Genomic DNA, 13,242 nt, shown 5'->3' with positions numbered 1-13,242 from the left:
TTTTTTTTTTTTTTTTTTTTTTTTTTGTAGAGACAGGGTCTCTCTGTGTTTCCCAGGCTGTTCTCAAACTCCTGGTTTCAAGCAATCCTTCCCCCTTAGTCTCCCAAAGCACTGGGATTACAGGTGTGAGCCACCAAGCCTGTCTGATAAAAGCTCTTTTAGAGTAACAGGACAAAGAGAGAAGCAATAAACAGTGCTCAAGAACTAGCGCCAGACAGATGGCCAGCGTAATAAATGTAAATGAACTAAATTTGCCAATTAAAAGTGAGTGATCTTTTCTAAATAGAATTCCCAGCACCATTTTGGGAGATTCCAATTCAATAAATGTAGGGAGTGGGGCTCCTGACTGTATTGTCATGAACAAGCACCCCCATCATCCCATCCCAGGGGTGTGTGGAGCAGCTCCCTCATTTATGAAAATCCTTACTCAGTGAATTTAAGGAGAGGCTTCTGAATCTATGTTTTCAACACAAACTTCCACCCCACCTCCCCGACCTTACTGATTCCATTTGGTAAGCATAGAGAACTGAGTTGCAAAGGAAAAAAAAAAAAAAGTGGCATAAATGTTGGAGGCAGAATAATGGTGAGGAGGACCTGGATATACTTCCCACCTATACACCCAACAAAGAGTCTTGTGGCTGGTCAGGCACAGTAGCTCACCTGTAATCCCAGTACTTTGGGAGGCCAAAGCAGGAGGACTGCTTGGGGCAAGAGTTTGAGAACAGCTTATGCAACATAGTGGGACCTAGTCTCTACCAAAAAAATAAATTAACAAAAATGTGTCAGGGGTGATGGTGCACACTTGTAGTTCCACTTCCTTGGGAGGCGGTGACAGCCTCACCCTTGACAGCCTCAGCCTTGGAAGAAGAAAGTACTGTTATCTTGAAGACTATGGAATCATTTTGCCCCTGACCAGTGGAAGAGAACCTAAGCAACCCCCTTTGAGGGAAAGTGGGTCACCTGGGCTGGAGGTAGGGTTGTGACATTGTTTTGTAAGCTAGCATTTCCTACAAAATACGAATTTATACTTTGACCAGATCTTGCGTTTTCTATGGGATGTGAGGGGGTGAGGTAAGACATGAAGGAGCTTGAGAAAATCAGTGACTAGAGGTCAAGAGAGTTAGACAAAAACAAAGGCTCACTGCAGCCTCAACTCTCAGCCTTGACCTTTCTAGAGGTCAAAAGAGTTAAAAACAAAACAAACAAACAACAAAGGGGGAGCCAAAGATACAAAAAAAGAATTAGGTGAGAGGGTAGTGAGCAAAACTGCATCATTCAAAAACAAAAGGATGAGTCACAGAAAAGATGGGGAGGGGTCCAGGGCGGTTAATCAAAAGGAGTAATTTCAACAGCAGTCTCATGAAATGAACAAAGATAAAAATAACAATTGGAATTAGCCGGGCGTGGTGGTGCGTGCCTGTAATTCCAGCTACTTGGGAGGCTGAGGCAGGAGAATCACTTGAACCCAGGAGGCAGAGGTTGCAGTGAGCCAAGATCGCACCACTGCACTCCAGCCTGGACGACAGAGTGAGACCCTATCTCAAAATAACAATAATCATAGTAATAAAAGAAGAAAGAAGGGCCCATTTAGCATTCCCGTTCCAAACTTAGAGAACAAGTCCAGCATCCGGAACAGACATTTCAAACACCAAGTTTTGAGAAACTGAAATCGCAGCTTGATTGCTCTGGGCAGGTCCTAAGACCCTCCCCGACAAAAAGAAAAGGGGCTCCCTGTGCTCAAACCTAACTGGGTTTATTTTTCATTTTCATTTATTTATTCTTTGGGACTGAGTGTCACTCTGTTAAGTGAGCTAACACGCCCAGCTAATTTTTGCATTTTTAGTAGAGACGAGGCTTCACCATGTTGGCCAGGCTGGTCTCGAACTCCTGATCTCAGGTGACCCACTCGTCTCGGCCTCCCCAATTGCTGGGATCCCAGGTGGGAGCCACCGCGCCCGGTCAATCGTAACTGGGTTTAATCAGCTCCTCCTTAGCCCCGGCCTCCCCGTGTGACGACCTGGGAAAACCTGCTTCCAAGCGCAGGTTCCGGAGGTCCCGAGAGCCAGGAGATGACGCGGATGAAGGAGGGGCGGCTGAAGGAGGGGCGGGCGCACACCCCAGATCCCGCAGCTGAGAGGGCGGAGCCTTGGCACTAGCTGCGCCCGGGCGCAGAGTGCGAAGGGCAAGGTCCTGCGCTCTGGGCCAGCGCTCGACCATGAGATCTGCCGCGCGGAAGGGACGCGCCGCGCCCGCCGCCAGGTGCCAGGGACCCTGGGACGCGGCCCACACTAAGGCCTGGGGTGGGGACCTGGGGAGGGGGTCGCGAGCACGGCGAGCCTGGGCCCCTGTAAAGGGCGTGGTTGTGTCCGGCGCCTTGTAGTCCCCAAAATGTAGCTGGAGGCGCGTTCTGTACCCGGGAAAGACGCCAGACAGCAGAGCCCAGGGATAGGGGGCGACTGAGGGGACGAGGGGGAGTGGAAGAGACCGAACTGAAGGGAAGTTGGAAGGGCAGGGAAAGAGAACAAAGGAGGAAGGGAAGGGAAGGCGGAGGAAGGCCGGCCGGGGCCCGGAGGGAGCGGAAACTGGGTCGGTCACGCCCTGCTGGGTCCTCCACCACCGGTAGAGGGTCGTGACTGCAAGTTGTCCAGGTTCTTGGTGTTTTGAACAAAGAATTGGGCAAAACGCCCAGCAAAGAAAGAATAAAGCAACAAAAGAAGGAAAGCAGGGATTTACTGAAAACGAAAGGACACGTCACAGTGTGGGAGCCGACCAAACAGCGGCTCAGGAGCCCGGTAGGGAATCTTCTTGGGTCCAAATACCCCCTAGAAGTTTCCCATTGGCCACTTTGTCCTCACCTCATGTAACTGAAGTGTCGGCCCGCGATTAGTCTGATTGGTTGCAGACAGCAGCCAACCAGAGGCTGAAGTTACAAAAGTCACAGCCCTGTGCAAACATCTGATTGGTTGCAAAAACCAACTAATCAGAGACTAAGATGAAGTCACAAAGTTGCAAAGAAAGACTGGACCCGAAATCAGTCTGATTGGTTGCAGACAGCCAATCTACCATCTGCCCAGCAGAAAAGGTCAAAGGGAAGCCTCTGGTCCTTTTGTTACTTAGGCATGGAAAGTTAGGATTGTCCCGCCAGGCCAGGTGGCTCATGCCTGCAATCCCAGCACTTTGGGAGGCCGAGGCGGGTGGATCACTTGAGGTCAGGAGTTTGAGACCAGCATGGCCAATATGGTGAAACCCCGTCTCTACAAAAAGTACAAAAATTAGGCCGGGCCTCTACTGAAAATACAAAAAAATTAGCCGGGCGTGGTGATGGGCACCTGTGATCCCAGCTACTCAGGAGGCTGAGACAGGAGGTGGAGGTTGCAGTGAGCCCAGATCATGCCATTGAACTGCAGCCTGGGCAACAAAAGTGAAATTCTGTCTCAAAAAAATAATAATAATAAAAATTTTAAAAATGAACAAAAAAGGAAAATTAGGATTTTCCTTTCAATTTAGTGCTAGGAAGTCGGCATGAAAACCCTTAGGTTCCCTGCCTCCAGACCCTATTCTCCTGCCTCAGCAGCGCTGCCCTGCCTCTCGCCACCCTCCAAGACACGCCCCATCCTGTCCCCTTCCGTGGCCATTACCCTGCTGGCCACATGGGATCCCTCCCCATGGCCGTATTCCTCCCCTGCCCCCCAGTACAGCCGTGTCCCCCCAAACACCCTGAGACACACCCCTCGTTTGCGCCCTTCCCGGAGAGCACGGCCATGATCCCCCAACACTAAGACACCACCCATCCACTGCAGTTCAAGGACTGCTTGAGCCAATCCTCCCACCTCAGAATCAGGCAGAGGTTGCAGTAAACCACCATCATGCCACTACACTCCAGCCTGGGCAACACAGCAAGACCCCATCTCAAAACAAGAAACAAAAAGAATAATAAAGCAGACTGGTTGTTTCAAAGTGGCTTTTCTTACAGGGTTAAAGCATGGGAGACTTTCTTAGCTCAGGTGAACTACACATCTTCTTTTTGCTTGCTCGAATCTTCTGTTTTTCGGAAAACTGGGCAGTTTCCCTGTTCAGCTTGATGATGTGGCAGTTAGCACAAGTGACTCCATTCCAGTTTGTTCTGAACTGTGTGGTCTAGTGTGGCAGGCCAGGTCTCACTAACGCAGGCCTCCGTAACAACTGTTTCAGCACTGACCGAGTGTTGAAGTTACATCTTAAAAGCTGAAGCAACCAGTGCCCTTATGCAAAGGCTGGGATGTAACAAAAGCCCCCCAAGACTTTTGCCCAGGCCTCTCCTGGGCCTTTGAAGCATGAGGAGATAATGAAGGAATTCTTAACAGGACCCATTTAGGATTAAACAAGTTTTATTGTGGGTCTTAAGGAACTCCCTAGACCTCCACAACAAGCTTTACCGGGGACTAAAGGAACTCCCCAAAACTCTGTGATTTAGTGGGAGACAAGTTAAGGGTAATCACCCCAGCACCTGGACCCATCTAGATTAAGTCAATTTACTGAGGCTCCAGAGGAAAGTCTTCCGGACTCAGATCTTAATTACAGATTAGAAGTTAATCACTTATGTCTTTAGATGAATGCACACTTACCCTTAGACATAGAGCTTTGAAGGTATATAAGCTCTGGAAAGCTTTATAATTTTGAGTTCCTTGGGAGAGAATTTCCAGGCCTTCCTCCTGTAACTGGTTACAGAATTAAAAGCTCTCCTCTTTCCCAGTTCATCTGCATCTCGCTATTGGGCCACGAGAAATAGCAGTCTGACCCTCGTTTGGTCCGGGGTCACTAGTGCACTAATTCAGGCCAGGATAATAACCTCCCATAAAGCTGAACGTCTTAATTTGGTGATAAGACCTTTGCCTTCCCAGCGAGCTGCCTTGAAATGCCTACTTCCCGTGCCAAATTGTAGATGGTCATTTCTGTGTTTCACTTTCTCTGCAGGGACTCTTTGCTGGTGCTGCTGTTTTTATGCTTGCTTCAGAAGACGTGTGAACCTAAAACTGCAAATGCCTTTAAACCAAATATCCTACTGATCATGGCGGATGATCTAGGCATTGGGGATCTCGGTTGCTATGGGAACAATACCCTGAGGTACAGTTGGTTGTTGTTATTGGTGGTGATGTTATGTGAGTTTGATTGAATGGTGCATTTAAAATCTGCCTAGAGAAATTAGAAAACTCCTTAGGACCTCAGAACTCAACACCAGAAAAAACTACCAACAGTTTTACCTTCTGTTGCGGGCCCTTCTGTTGCGGGCTGAATTCTGGTCTCCTCCACATTTGTAGGTTGAAGCCCTAACCACCCGCACTTCAGGGTGTGACCGTATTCAGAGATGGGATCTCTGAAGAGGTAATTGAGTTAAACCGAGGTCCTTAGGGTGAGCCCTAATCTGACATGGATTACCAAAAGAGGAGATGAAGACACCGACGGAGCTCCCTGTGAAGCTGTAGGGAAGGACCCTTCCTGCTTCTCCCAGCTCCTGGGGGCTCCGGGCATCTCTGGGCCTGTGGCCACATCACTCCAGTGTCTGCCTTCGTCCCCACGTGGCCTGCTCCTCTGCGTCTGTGTTTCCTCCTCTGTCTTTTAGAAGGACACTGGTCATTGCATCTAGGGCCCTCTCTAAATCAGGATGATCTCATCTCGGGATACCTAACTAACAACATCTCCAAAGACAGTTTTTCTAAGCAAGGTCCCACACACAGGTTCGGGGGGTCAGCACGTGGACAGATCGGTTGGCAGACCCCCATTCAGCCCACTGCAGTGGCATGTGCAAACACAGAGTAGTAGCCTCTATGCCAGCCTTACCAGCAGAGCGCTTGAGTGGTGCTCACGTGCCTTCTACTACAGGAGAAAAGGTGAGAAACCTCCTTGTTCCATTTAGTGGGCTTTTCTCCTAGAAGGATCGCCCCAGAATGCAGGCTGCATCTGCTTTTCAATAGCTGCCAACCTCAGGAGTGGCCCCCGCAGAGCAAGGCCTCCCTTCTTTGCAGTGGACATTGCAGCACCTGCAGCAGTTGGCCCTGTGTGGGCCGGGCACGGTGGCTCCCGCCTGTCATCCCAGCACTTTGGGAGGCCAAGGAAGGTGGATCACTTGAGCCCAGGAGTTTGAGACCAGCCTGGGCAATATCGCAAAACCCTGTCTCTATGAAACATACAAAAAATTAGCCAGGTGTGGTGGCACACGCCTGTAGTCCCAGCTACTCAGGAAGCTGAGAGAGGATGGCTTGAGCCCGGGAGGTGGAGGTTATGGTGAGCTGAGATCGCACCACTGCATTCTAGCCTGGGCCACAGAGCAAGACCCTGTCTCCAAATCAATCAGTCAATCAGTCAATCTGCCCCCTGTCCAGGGATCCCCTTTCGAACACCCTGAGCAGGCCTGGTTGTAATTCACAGAACATGTGTTTCATCTGTTTACAGTGTACAGTTCAGGGACTTTTAGTCTATTCCCAGAGCTATCCATCCATCACCACAAACCATGTCAGAGCATTTACATGCCCCCAGAGAAACTGCACCCCTTTAGCCATCAGCTTCAGCGAGGGGCCTATCTGTGTCGCCTACATGCCTGCGTTGAAGCCCTAATCCCCAGGACCTCAGACTGTGACTCTATTTGGAGACCGAGTCTTTTTTTTTTTTTTTTTTTTTGAGGCGGAGTCTCACTCTGTGGCCCAGGCTGGAGTGCAGTTGCAGATCTCAGCTCACTGCAAGCTCCGCCTCCCGGATTTACGCCATTCTCCCGCCTCAGCCTCCCGAGTAGCTGGGACTACAGGCGCCCGCCACCTCGCCCGGCTAGTTTTTGTATTTTTAGTAGAGACGAGGTTTCACCGTGTTAGCCAGGATGGTCTCGATCTCCTGACCTCGTGATCCGCCCGTCTCGGCCTCCCAAAGTGCTGGGATGACAGGCTTGAGCCACCGCGCCCGGCCTGAGACTGAGTCTTTAGAGAGGTGATTCAGGTAAAATGAGGTCACTAGGCTGGGCCCTGATCCAATAGGATTAGGGTCCTCATAAGAAGAGGAGATAAGGACACAGACACGCATAGAGCAACGGCCACCTGAGGACACAGGGAGAAGACGGCATCTACAAGCCCAGGAGAACGACCTCAGGAGGAACCAGCCCTGCCCACGCTTGATCTCAGACTTCCAGCTCCCAGAAATGTGAGCGAATAAATGTCTACTGGGTTTGCTTTTCTGTTTTATTTTGTTTTGTTTTTTGAGACGGGGTCTCACTCTATTGCCCAGGCTGGAATGCAGTGGCGTGATCACAGCTCACTGCAACCTCTGTCTCCTGGGCTCAAGCAATCCTCCCGCCTCAGCCTCCTGAGTAGCTGAGACTACAGGCACATGCCACCATGCCCAGCTAATTTTTGTATTTTTTTGTAGAGACAGGTTTTCACTATGTTGCCAAGGCTTGTCTCGAGCTCCTGGCCTCAAGTGATCCACCCACCTTGGCCCCCCAAAGTGCTGGGATGACAGGTGGAAGCCACTGCACCCAACCAATACCTGGCGTTGAAGCTGCCAGGTGTGTAGGACTTTGTTAGGGCAGCCCCAGCTAACACTCCTCCAACTCTCTCAGCACCCTAACCTTGGCCCCTGGCAGCCACTAATATACTTTCCATCTCTACAGACTCCCCTGTTAGGGACCTTTCATACAAATGGAATTATATGACCTGTGTTGTTTTATGTCAGGATGCTTTCACAGAACACGGTGTTTTCAGGGCTCCTCCCCGTGGCAGCAAGTGTCAGTACTGTTCCTCACCCCTTGCAGTGGCTAAGTCATATTCCATAGGTGCCATTCTATGTGGGTGCTTCTTTTGACTTCTTTCTTTCTTTCTTTCTTTCCTTCCTTTCTTCCTTCTTTCTTTTTTTTTTTAGGTTTTTGAGACAGAGTCTCACTCTGTTCTCTCACCCAGGCTGGAGTGCAGTGGTGTGATCTCGGATCACTGCAACCTCCGCCTCCTGGGCTCAAGCTATTCTCCTGTCTCAGCCTCCTGAGTAGCTGGGATTACAGGCATGCACCATCTTGCCTGACTAATTTTTGTATTTTTTTTAGTAGAGATGGAGTTTTACCATGTGGGCTAGGCTGGTCTTGAACTCCTGACCTCAAGTGATCCGCCCGCCTAGGCCTCCCAAAGTGTTGAGACCCTCACTGTTTTTTGATATCTGATGCTGAAAGCTTTTAGGCCTCTTCTGTCTGGCTCCACATCTGGACGAGTAGGTAAGAAAGCACAGGGACTGTCTCCTTCAGTGCTGACAGCAGATTCAGACCATAAATGCCCCCACCCTTGTGTGCGAGCCCTCATCGCAGCCCCACACCCTCACCACAATTAAAAACAAAAATCTCCTTTCCTTGCTTCCTTAATTTCACACGAGCTTGGAAGGCCTGCCCTGCTCTCCCCGGAAAGCCTCATTATATGAGTCATAAATTGTCTCATATACTGTGTGTGTGTGTGTGTGTGTGTGTGTGTGTGTGTGTGTGTGTGTGACGTCATCCATCTCAACATCAACACCAAACTTAGGATAGGGGTCGATCTGCCTCTACAGGAGACCATAATGCTACTAATTCTGAAATCCAGTGAAGTCTTTGCAGTCTATTCCTCTGCCTTTCAGAGCAGGGATCTGCTTAAGCCAAATGCACGTCTCCCTTCCAACAATGACATTTGTGTGCTTTGCTCAGAACGCCGAATATTGACCAACTTGCAGAGGAAGGTGTGAGGCTCACTCAGCACCTGGCGGCCGCCCCGCTCTGCACCCCGAGCCGAGCTGCATTCCTCACGGGGAGACATTCTTTCAGATCAGGTTGGTGTCATGGAGATGATGGAGAAATGGGTACATCTCTATGCACTCATTCTATCATCTGTGACAGCTGAGTACTGATGGTGAAGCTATAGGGGCAATAGTACAAAGATCATCTGCAATTCATCATCTTCCTTGTATTTATGTAAGGAATATTGTATTGTGTGCATACACATAAAAGTTGTGATCATTAGGATGTGAACAGAAAAGCCAAGTCTGGAATATTTTAAAGAGGTTTATTCTGAGCCAGTACGACTGATCACAAGACCAAGTGTCTCTTAGAGAGAGCAAAGTTTCCCCAAGTTGCGAGTCACTGCGATACAGCTAGATGATAGATAGATAGATAGATAGATAGATAGATAGATAGATAGATAATAGATAACTGATAGCTAGATATACACTAGATGGATGATAATGATAGATAATGGATGATTGCTAGCTAGATGTCTAGATGATGATACATAATGATAGATGATGGATAATGACGTGATAGATGATTGATAGCTAGATAGCTAGATAATAGCTAACTGATAGATAATGAAAGATGATAGATAAGTGATAGATAGATGATAGATAATGATAGCTGATTGATAGCTAGATGATTAATGATAATGATAGATAATAGATACATAGATAGATGGATAGATATAGATGATAGATGATGGATACATATTGAGATAGACTGGTGACAGGTGATAACTAGGTAAACAGATAGATAGACATATGATAGATCACGGAGAGTGTGTCATCCTAAGGTAGGGTGTCTCTGTTTTGGCATGATGGACATTTGGGGCTAGATGATTCTCTGTCGTGGGGCCGTTCTGTGCACTGCATGTAGGGTCTTGAGCGCATCTCTGGGCTCCACGCTCCCGATAACGAGTAGCACCACACCCCACCTTTCTGAGTTGTGACACCACAAACATCTCCAGACATTGGCCATGCTTATTATTTCGAGAATAGTGTGATAGATAGGTAGGTAGGTAGGTAGGTAGGTAGACAGATGACAGATGATAGATGGGTAGATAATTGATAGCTCCATACACGACAGATGGATGATAGATAATAGCAGCTTGGCTCGGGTGCACAAATCCAGATCTCAGACACCAAATCCCCCTGGTTGAGAAGTGCTCATCTAGAGAAGGGAAAGTAAATTCTTCCTCTTTTCCCTGCCCCACAGGCATGGAAGCCAGCAATGGATACCGGGCCCTTCAGTGGAACGCTGGCTCAGGTGGTCTCCCTGAGAACGAAACCACTTTTGCAAGAATCTTGCAGCAGCGTGGCTATGCAACTGGCCTCATAGGTGTGGATATGTGGGAGCATTATACGGTGGTTGAGAAGATTCGTGATAAAAAAGATCCCAGGCCGGGTGCAGTGGTGCACGCCTGTAATCCCAGCTACTCAGGAGGCTGAAGCAGGAGAATCACTTGAACCCGGGAGGCGGAGGCTGCAGGGAGCCAAGATCGCGCCACTGCACTCCAGTCTGGGTGACAGAGTGAGACTCCATCTCAAAGAAAAAAAAAAATCCCGTTTTCCTGCAAAGGAAAACAATGCTGTGTCCTCTGAATCAGAAGCTGGTGCCTGGTCCATCTCAGGTCTATCGAATTGTCCCCAGTTTTTGATGAGATTTTTTTTCTTTTTAAATTCAAAATCCTAGGAGATTGCCCTCTTTTCTTCTCTGGACCTATCAGTCTTCAGCTTGTCCCCATTTATCACGACCTTCTTCAGATATTATCTTTCTCTGCATGACCACTCACCATCTCACAACCCCCAGAGTTAACAAACACTGCCTGCCTTTAGACAGCAAGCCCCGGCGGGGCAGAACACCCTCTTTATAACAGACAGCGTGTCAGGGGTCTCCAAGAGCACCCAGTATAAGAGACAGCGGGTCAGGGGTCTCTAAGAGCACCCGTAAGTTCAGAAAGTTGCTAGGAGGGGTTGGCATGCAGCTGTGCTCATGGGTGATTTATGACAGTCAGAGGAGGTGAGGCAGAATCAGTGATGGGAATTACACGGAATGAAGCCCAGGGAAGACCAGACACAAGCTCCCAAGAATCCTCCCCCAGTGGGATCACACAGGATGCACCATATTCCCCCAGAAATGAGTTTTAACAGCACGCATGGAATGCTGTCTATTAGGGGCGCTCCCGGGAGACTCAGCGCCCAGGGGTTTCTGTTGGGAGCTGGTTCTGCAGGCACTCACTGCCTGGCACCTACCCGAATTCCAGACTCCCAGAACCAACAGAGGTGTTTAGCATGAACCATGCTGCTTTTGCATATGGTTTAGGCACAGTCAGCTTATTATTTTAATAGTGTGAATTCTCCATTGGAAATCCAGATCTCAAACACCAGCCACGGAGAATCTTACAAGCTGGCCTTTGTAAGGGGCACTAGCTCAGGCCTGCCCCTCAGACTCCTTTCTGCATGGAGAGGAAAGGAGGGAGATGCTGGTTTATGCCGCCACGCACCAGGCAGTCCGCTGGTTACCTCCTTCATTCCTTGCCCAGCCTGTGGATTTAGAGGTGCTGTCCCCGTCATACACATGAGAACATGGGAGCTCAACAGTGAGGTCACCGCCCTGACCTGGTGGTGACATCTCTGTGCAGGGTCCCCAGTTCCTCTCTGTGCTTTTCTCACACTCAAAGCCACTGTCCCATTCACAGGAGTTGCAACATCCCAACTTGTTCAAAGCTGTGGTTTTCTCAAGGAGGACAACCATTGTTCCTCCTTTTCAAGTTTCCTGCCACTTTATTTTTATTTTTAAATTTGTTTAAAGTTTTTTCTTCTGTTATTTGTTATTTATTTTATTTTTTTGAGTCTTGCTCTGTCTCCTAAACTGGAGTGCAGTGGCGTGATTGCAACTCACTGCAGCCTCCGCCTCCTGGGTTCAAGTGATTCTCCTGCCTCAGCCTCCCAAGTAGCTGGGACCACAGGCATGTGCCACCATGCTCAGCTAATTTTTTTTTTGCGTTTTTAGTAGAGCCAGGGTTTCAACATGTTGGCCAGGCTGGTCTTGAACTCCTGACCTCAAGTGATCCACCTACCTTGGCCTCCCAAAATGCTGGGATTACAGGGCCAGTGCTTTATACTGTAGAACTCTGTGTATCTCCTACTCTGAGGGTGGATCCTTCCTTCCTTCCTTCCTTCCTTCCTTCCTTCCTTCCTTCCTTCCTTCCTTCCTTCTTGAGATAGGGTCTTCTCAGGTGATCCTCTCACCTCAGCTTCCTAACTAGCTGGGACCACAGACACGCGCCACCATGCCCAGCTAATTTTATTTCTTGTTTTTGTAGAGATGGGGTCTTGCTATGTTGCCCAGGCTGGTCTTGAACTCCTGACCTCAAGAGAGTCTCCCACCTTAGCCTCCAAAAGTGATGAGATTACAGGTGTCAGTCACTGCACTCAGCCAATTTTTCTTTCTTTTGTTAACTATATAAGGGGATTTGCTTTTCTTTACCAAGATTGCAGACCTTGCAGACCTCTGCATCTTGGTAAACATTAGCATTTCTTCTAAGAGTCTTCATTTTGTGGTTCACACACTCAGTCTGTTTTGCGGAAAGCCTATTCATGTTCCAGAGACACTCCTCACCACATCCAAGCATATTTTTTCCTTTAAACATAAGAAGGGGGAATAGGAGTGTGTCTGGGTTTGGGAAAAAGATACATTTTTACGGGTTCTGGAGTTCTGAGGACAGTTTGTGAGGAGTGGTCAGGAGGAAGTGGGGAGAAAACCAGCTTGAACTCCACTTTTTTTTTTTTTTTTTTTGGAGACAGGGTCTCCCACGCTGGAGTACAGTGGCATGATCTCGGCTCACTGCAACCTCTACCTCCCAGGCTCAAGCAGTCCTTCCACCTCAGCCTCCTGAGTAGCTGAGGAGGTGCCTGCCACCATGCCCAGCTAATTTTGTATTTTTAGTAGAGATGGGGTTTTGCCATGTTGCCCAGGCTGGTCTCAAACTCCTGGACTCAAGCCATCCACCTGCCTCTGCCTCCTAAAGTGCTAGGATTACAGGCGAGAGCCACCACACCTGGCCTGATCTCCTCTAGTTTTAAGTGGGGCAAATAGGGCCTTGAAGCCGTTCCCACCTGTTCTGTACCTGAATTTGAGTTGGCGGATGGGCTGGACGTGAGATGCACAGAAGGTCCACATGGACAGCCCAATTCTTGGACATTCTCCTGAAATTTGAGGTGTGAGCTTCCCCACGTTCTACCTCTATGATATTGTTCTAACAGTTACTGCCTTAGGAAAAATTGTATAAGGGCATTTTGATTACAAGTTGGGGGAGAGAGCCAGTTTCTGCTACTATGTTACAGAATTATTCAGGAGTCGACTGTCATTAGTAACTGGTTACCTTTTAAGTAACATATATTTATATGCATACAAAACATAATTATATTTTTATACACTTAATATATATTTACATACTTTATATACTTTAATACTTA

The 13,242-nt window shown here is 48.5% G+C and overlaps 1 protein-coding gene across 1 annotated transcript in view; it reads left to right on the top strand.

The window, feature by feature from the left end:
- Nucleotides 1-2,116: 2,116 nt before the first annotated feature.
- ARSD (arylsulfatase D) overlaps nt 2,117-13,242 on the top strand; it is a 26,722-nt gene continuing 15,596 nt past the window's right edge. The window contains exons 1-4 of the mRNA XM_011962240.1: nt 2,117-2,259; nt 4,954-5,103; nt 8,684-8,805; nt 9,980-10,102. Of these exons, the coding sequence (XP_011817630.1) occupies nt 2,216-2,259; nt 4,954-5,103; nt 8,684-8,805; nt 9,980-10,102 (439 nt within the window). The 5' untranslated portion in view covers nt 2,117-2,215. The remainder of the gene's footprint in view (nt 2,260-4,953; nt 5,104-8,683; nt 8,806-9,979; nt 10,103-13,242) is intronic.

Source organism: Colobus angolensis, unplaced genomic scaffold, assembly GCF_000951035.1.
Source record: "Colobus angolensis palliatus isolate OR3802 unplaced genomic scaffold, Cang.pa_1.0 Scaffold587, whole genome shotgun sequence".
NCBI classification, from domain to species: domain Eukaryota; kingdom Metazoa; phylum Chordata; class Mammalia; order Primates; family Cercopithecidae; genus Colobus; species Colobus angolensis.
This window is presented reverse-complemented; position numbering and strand designations above follow the sequence as displayed.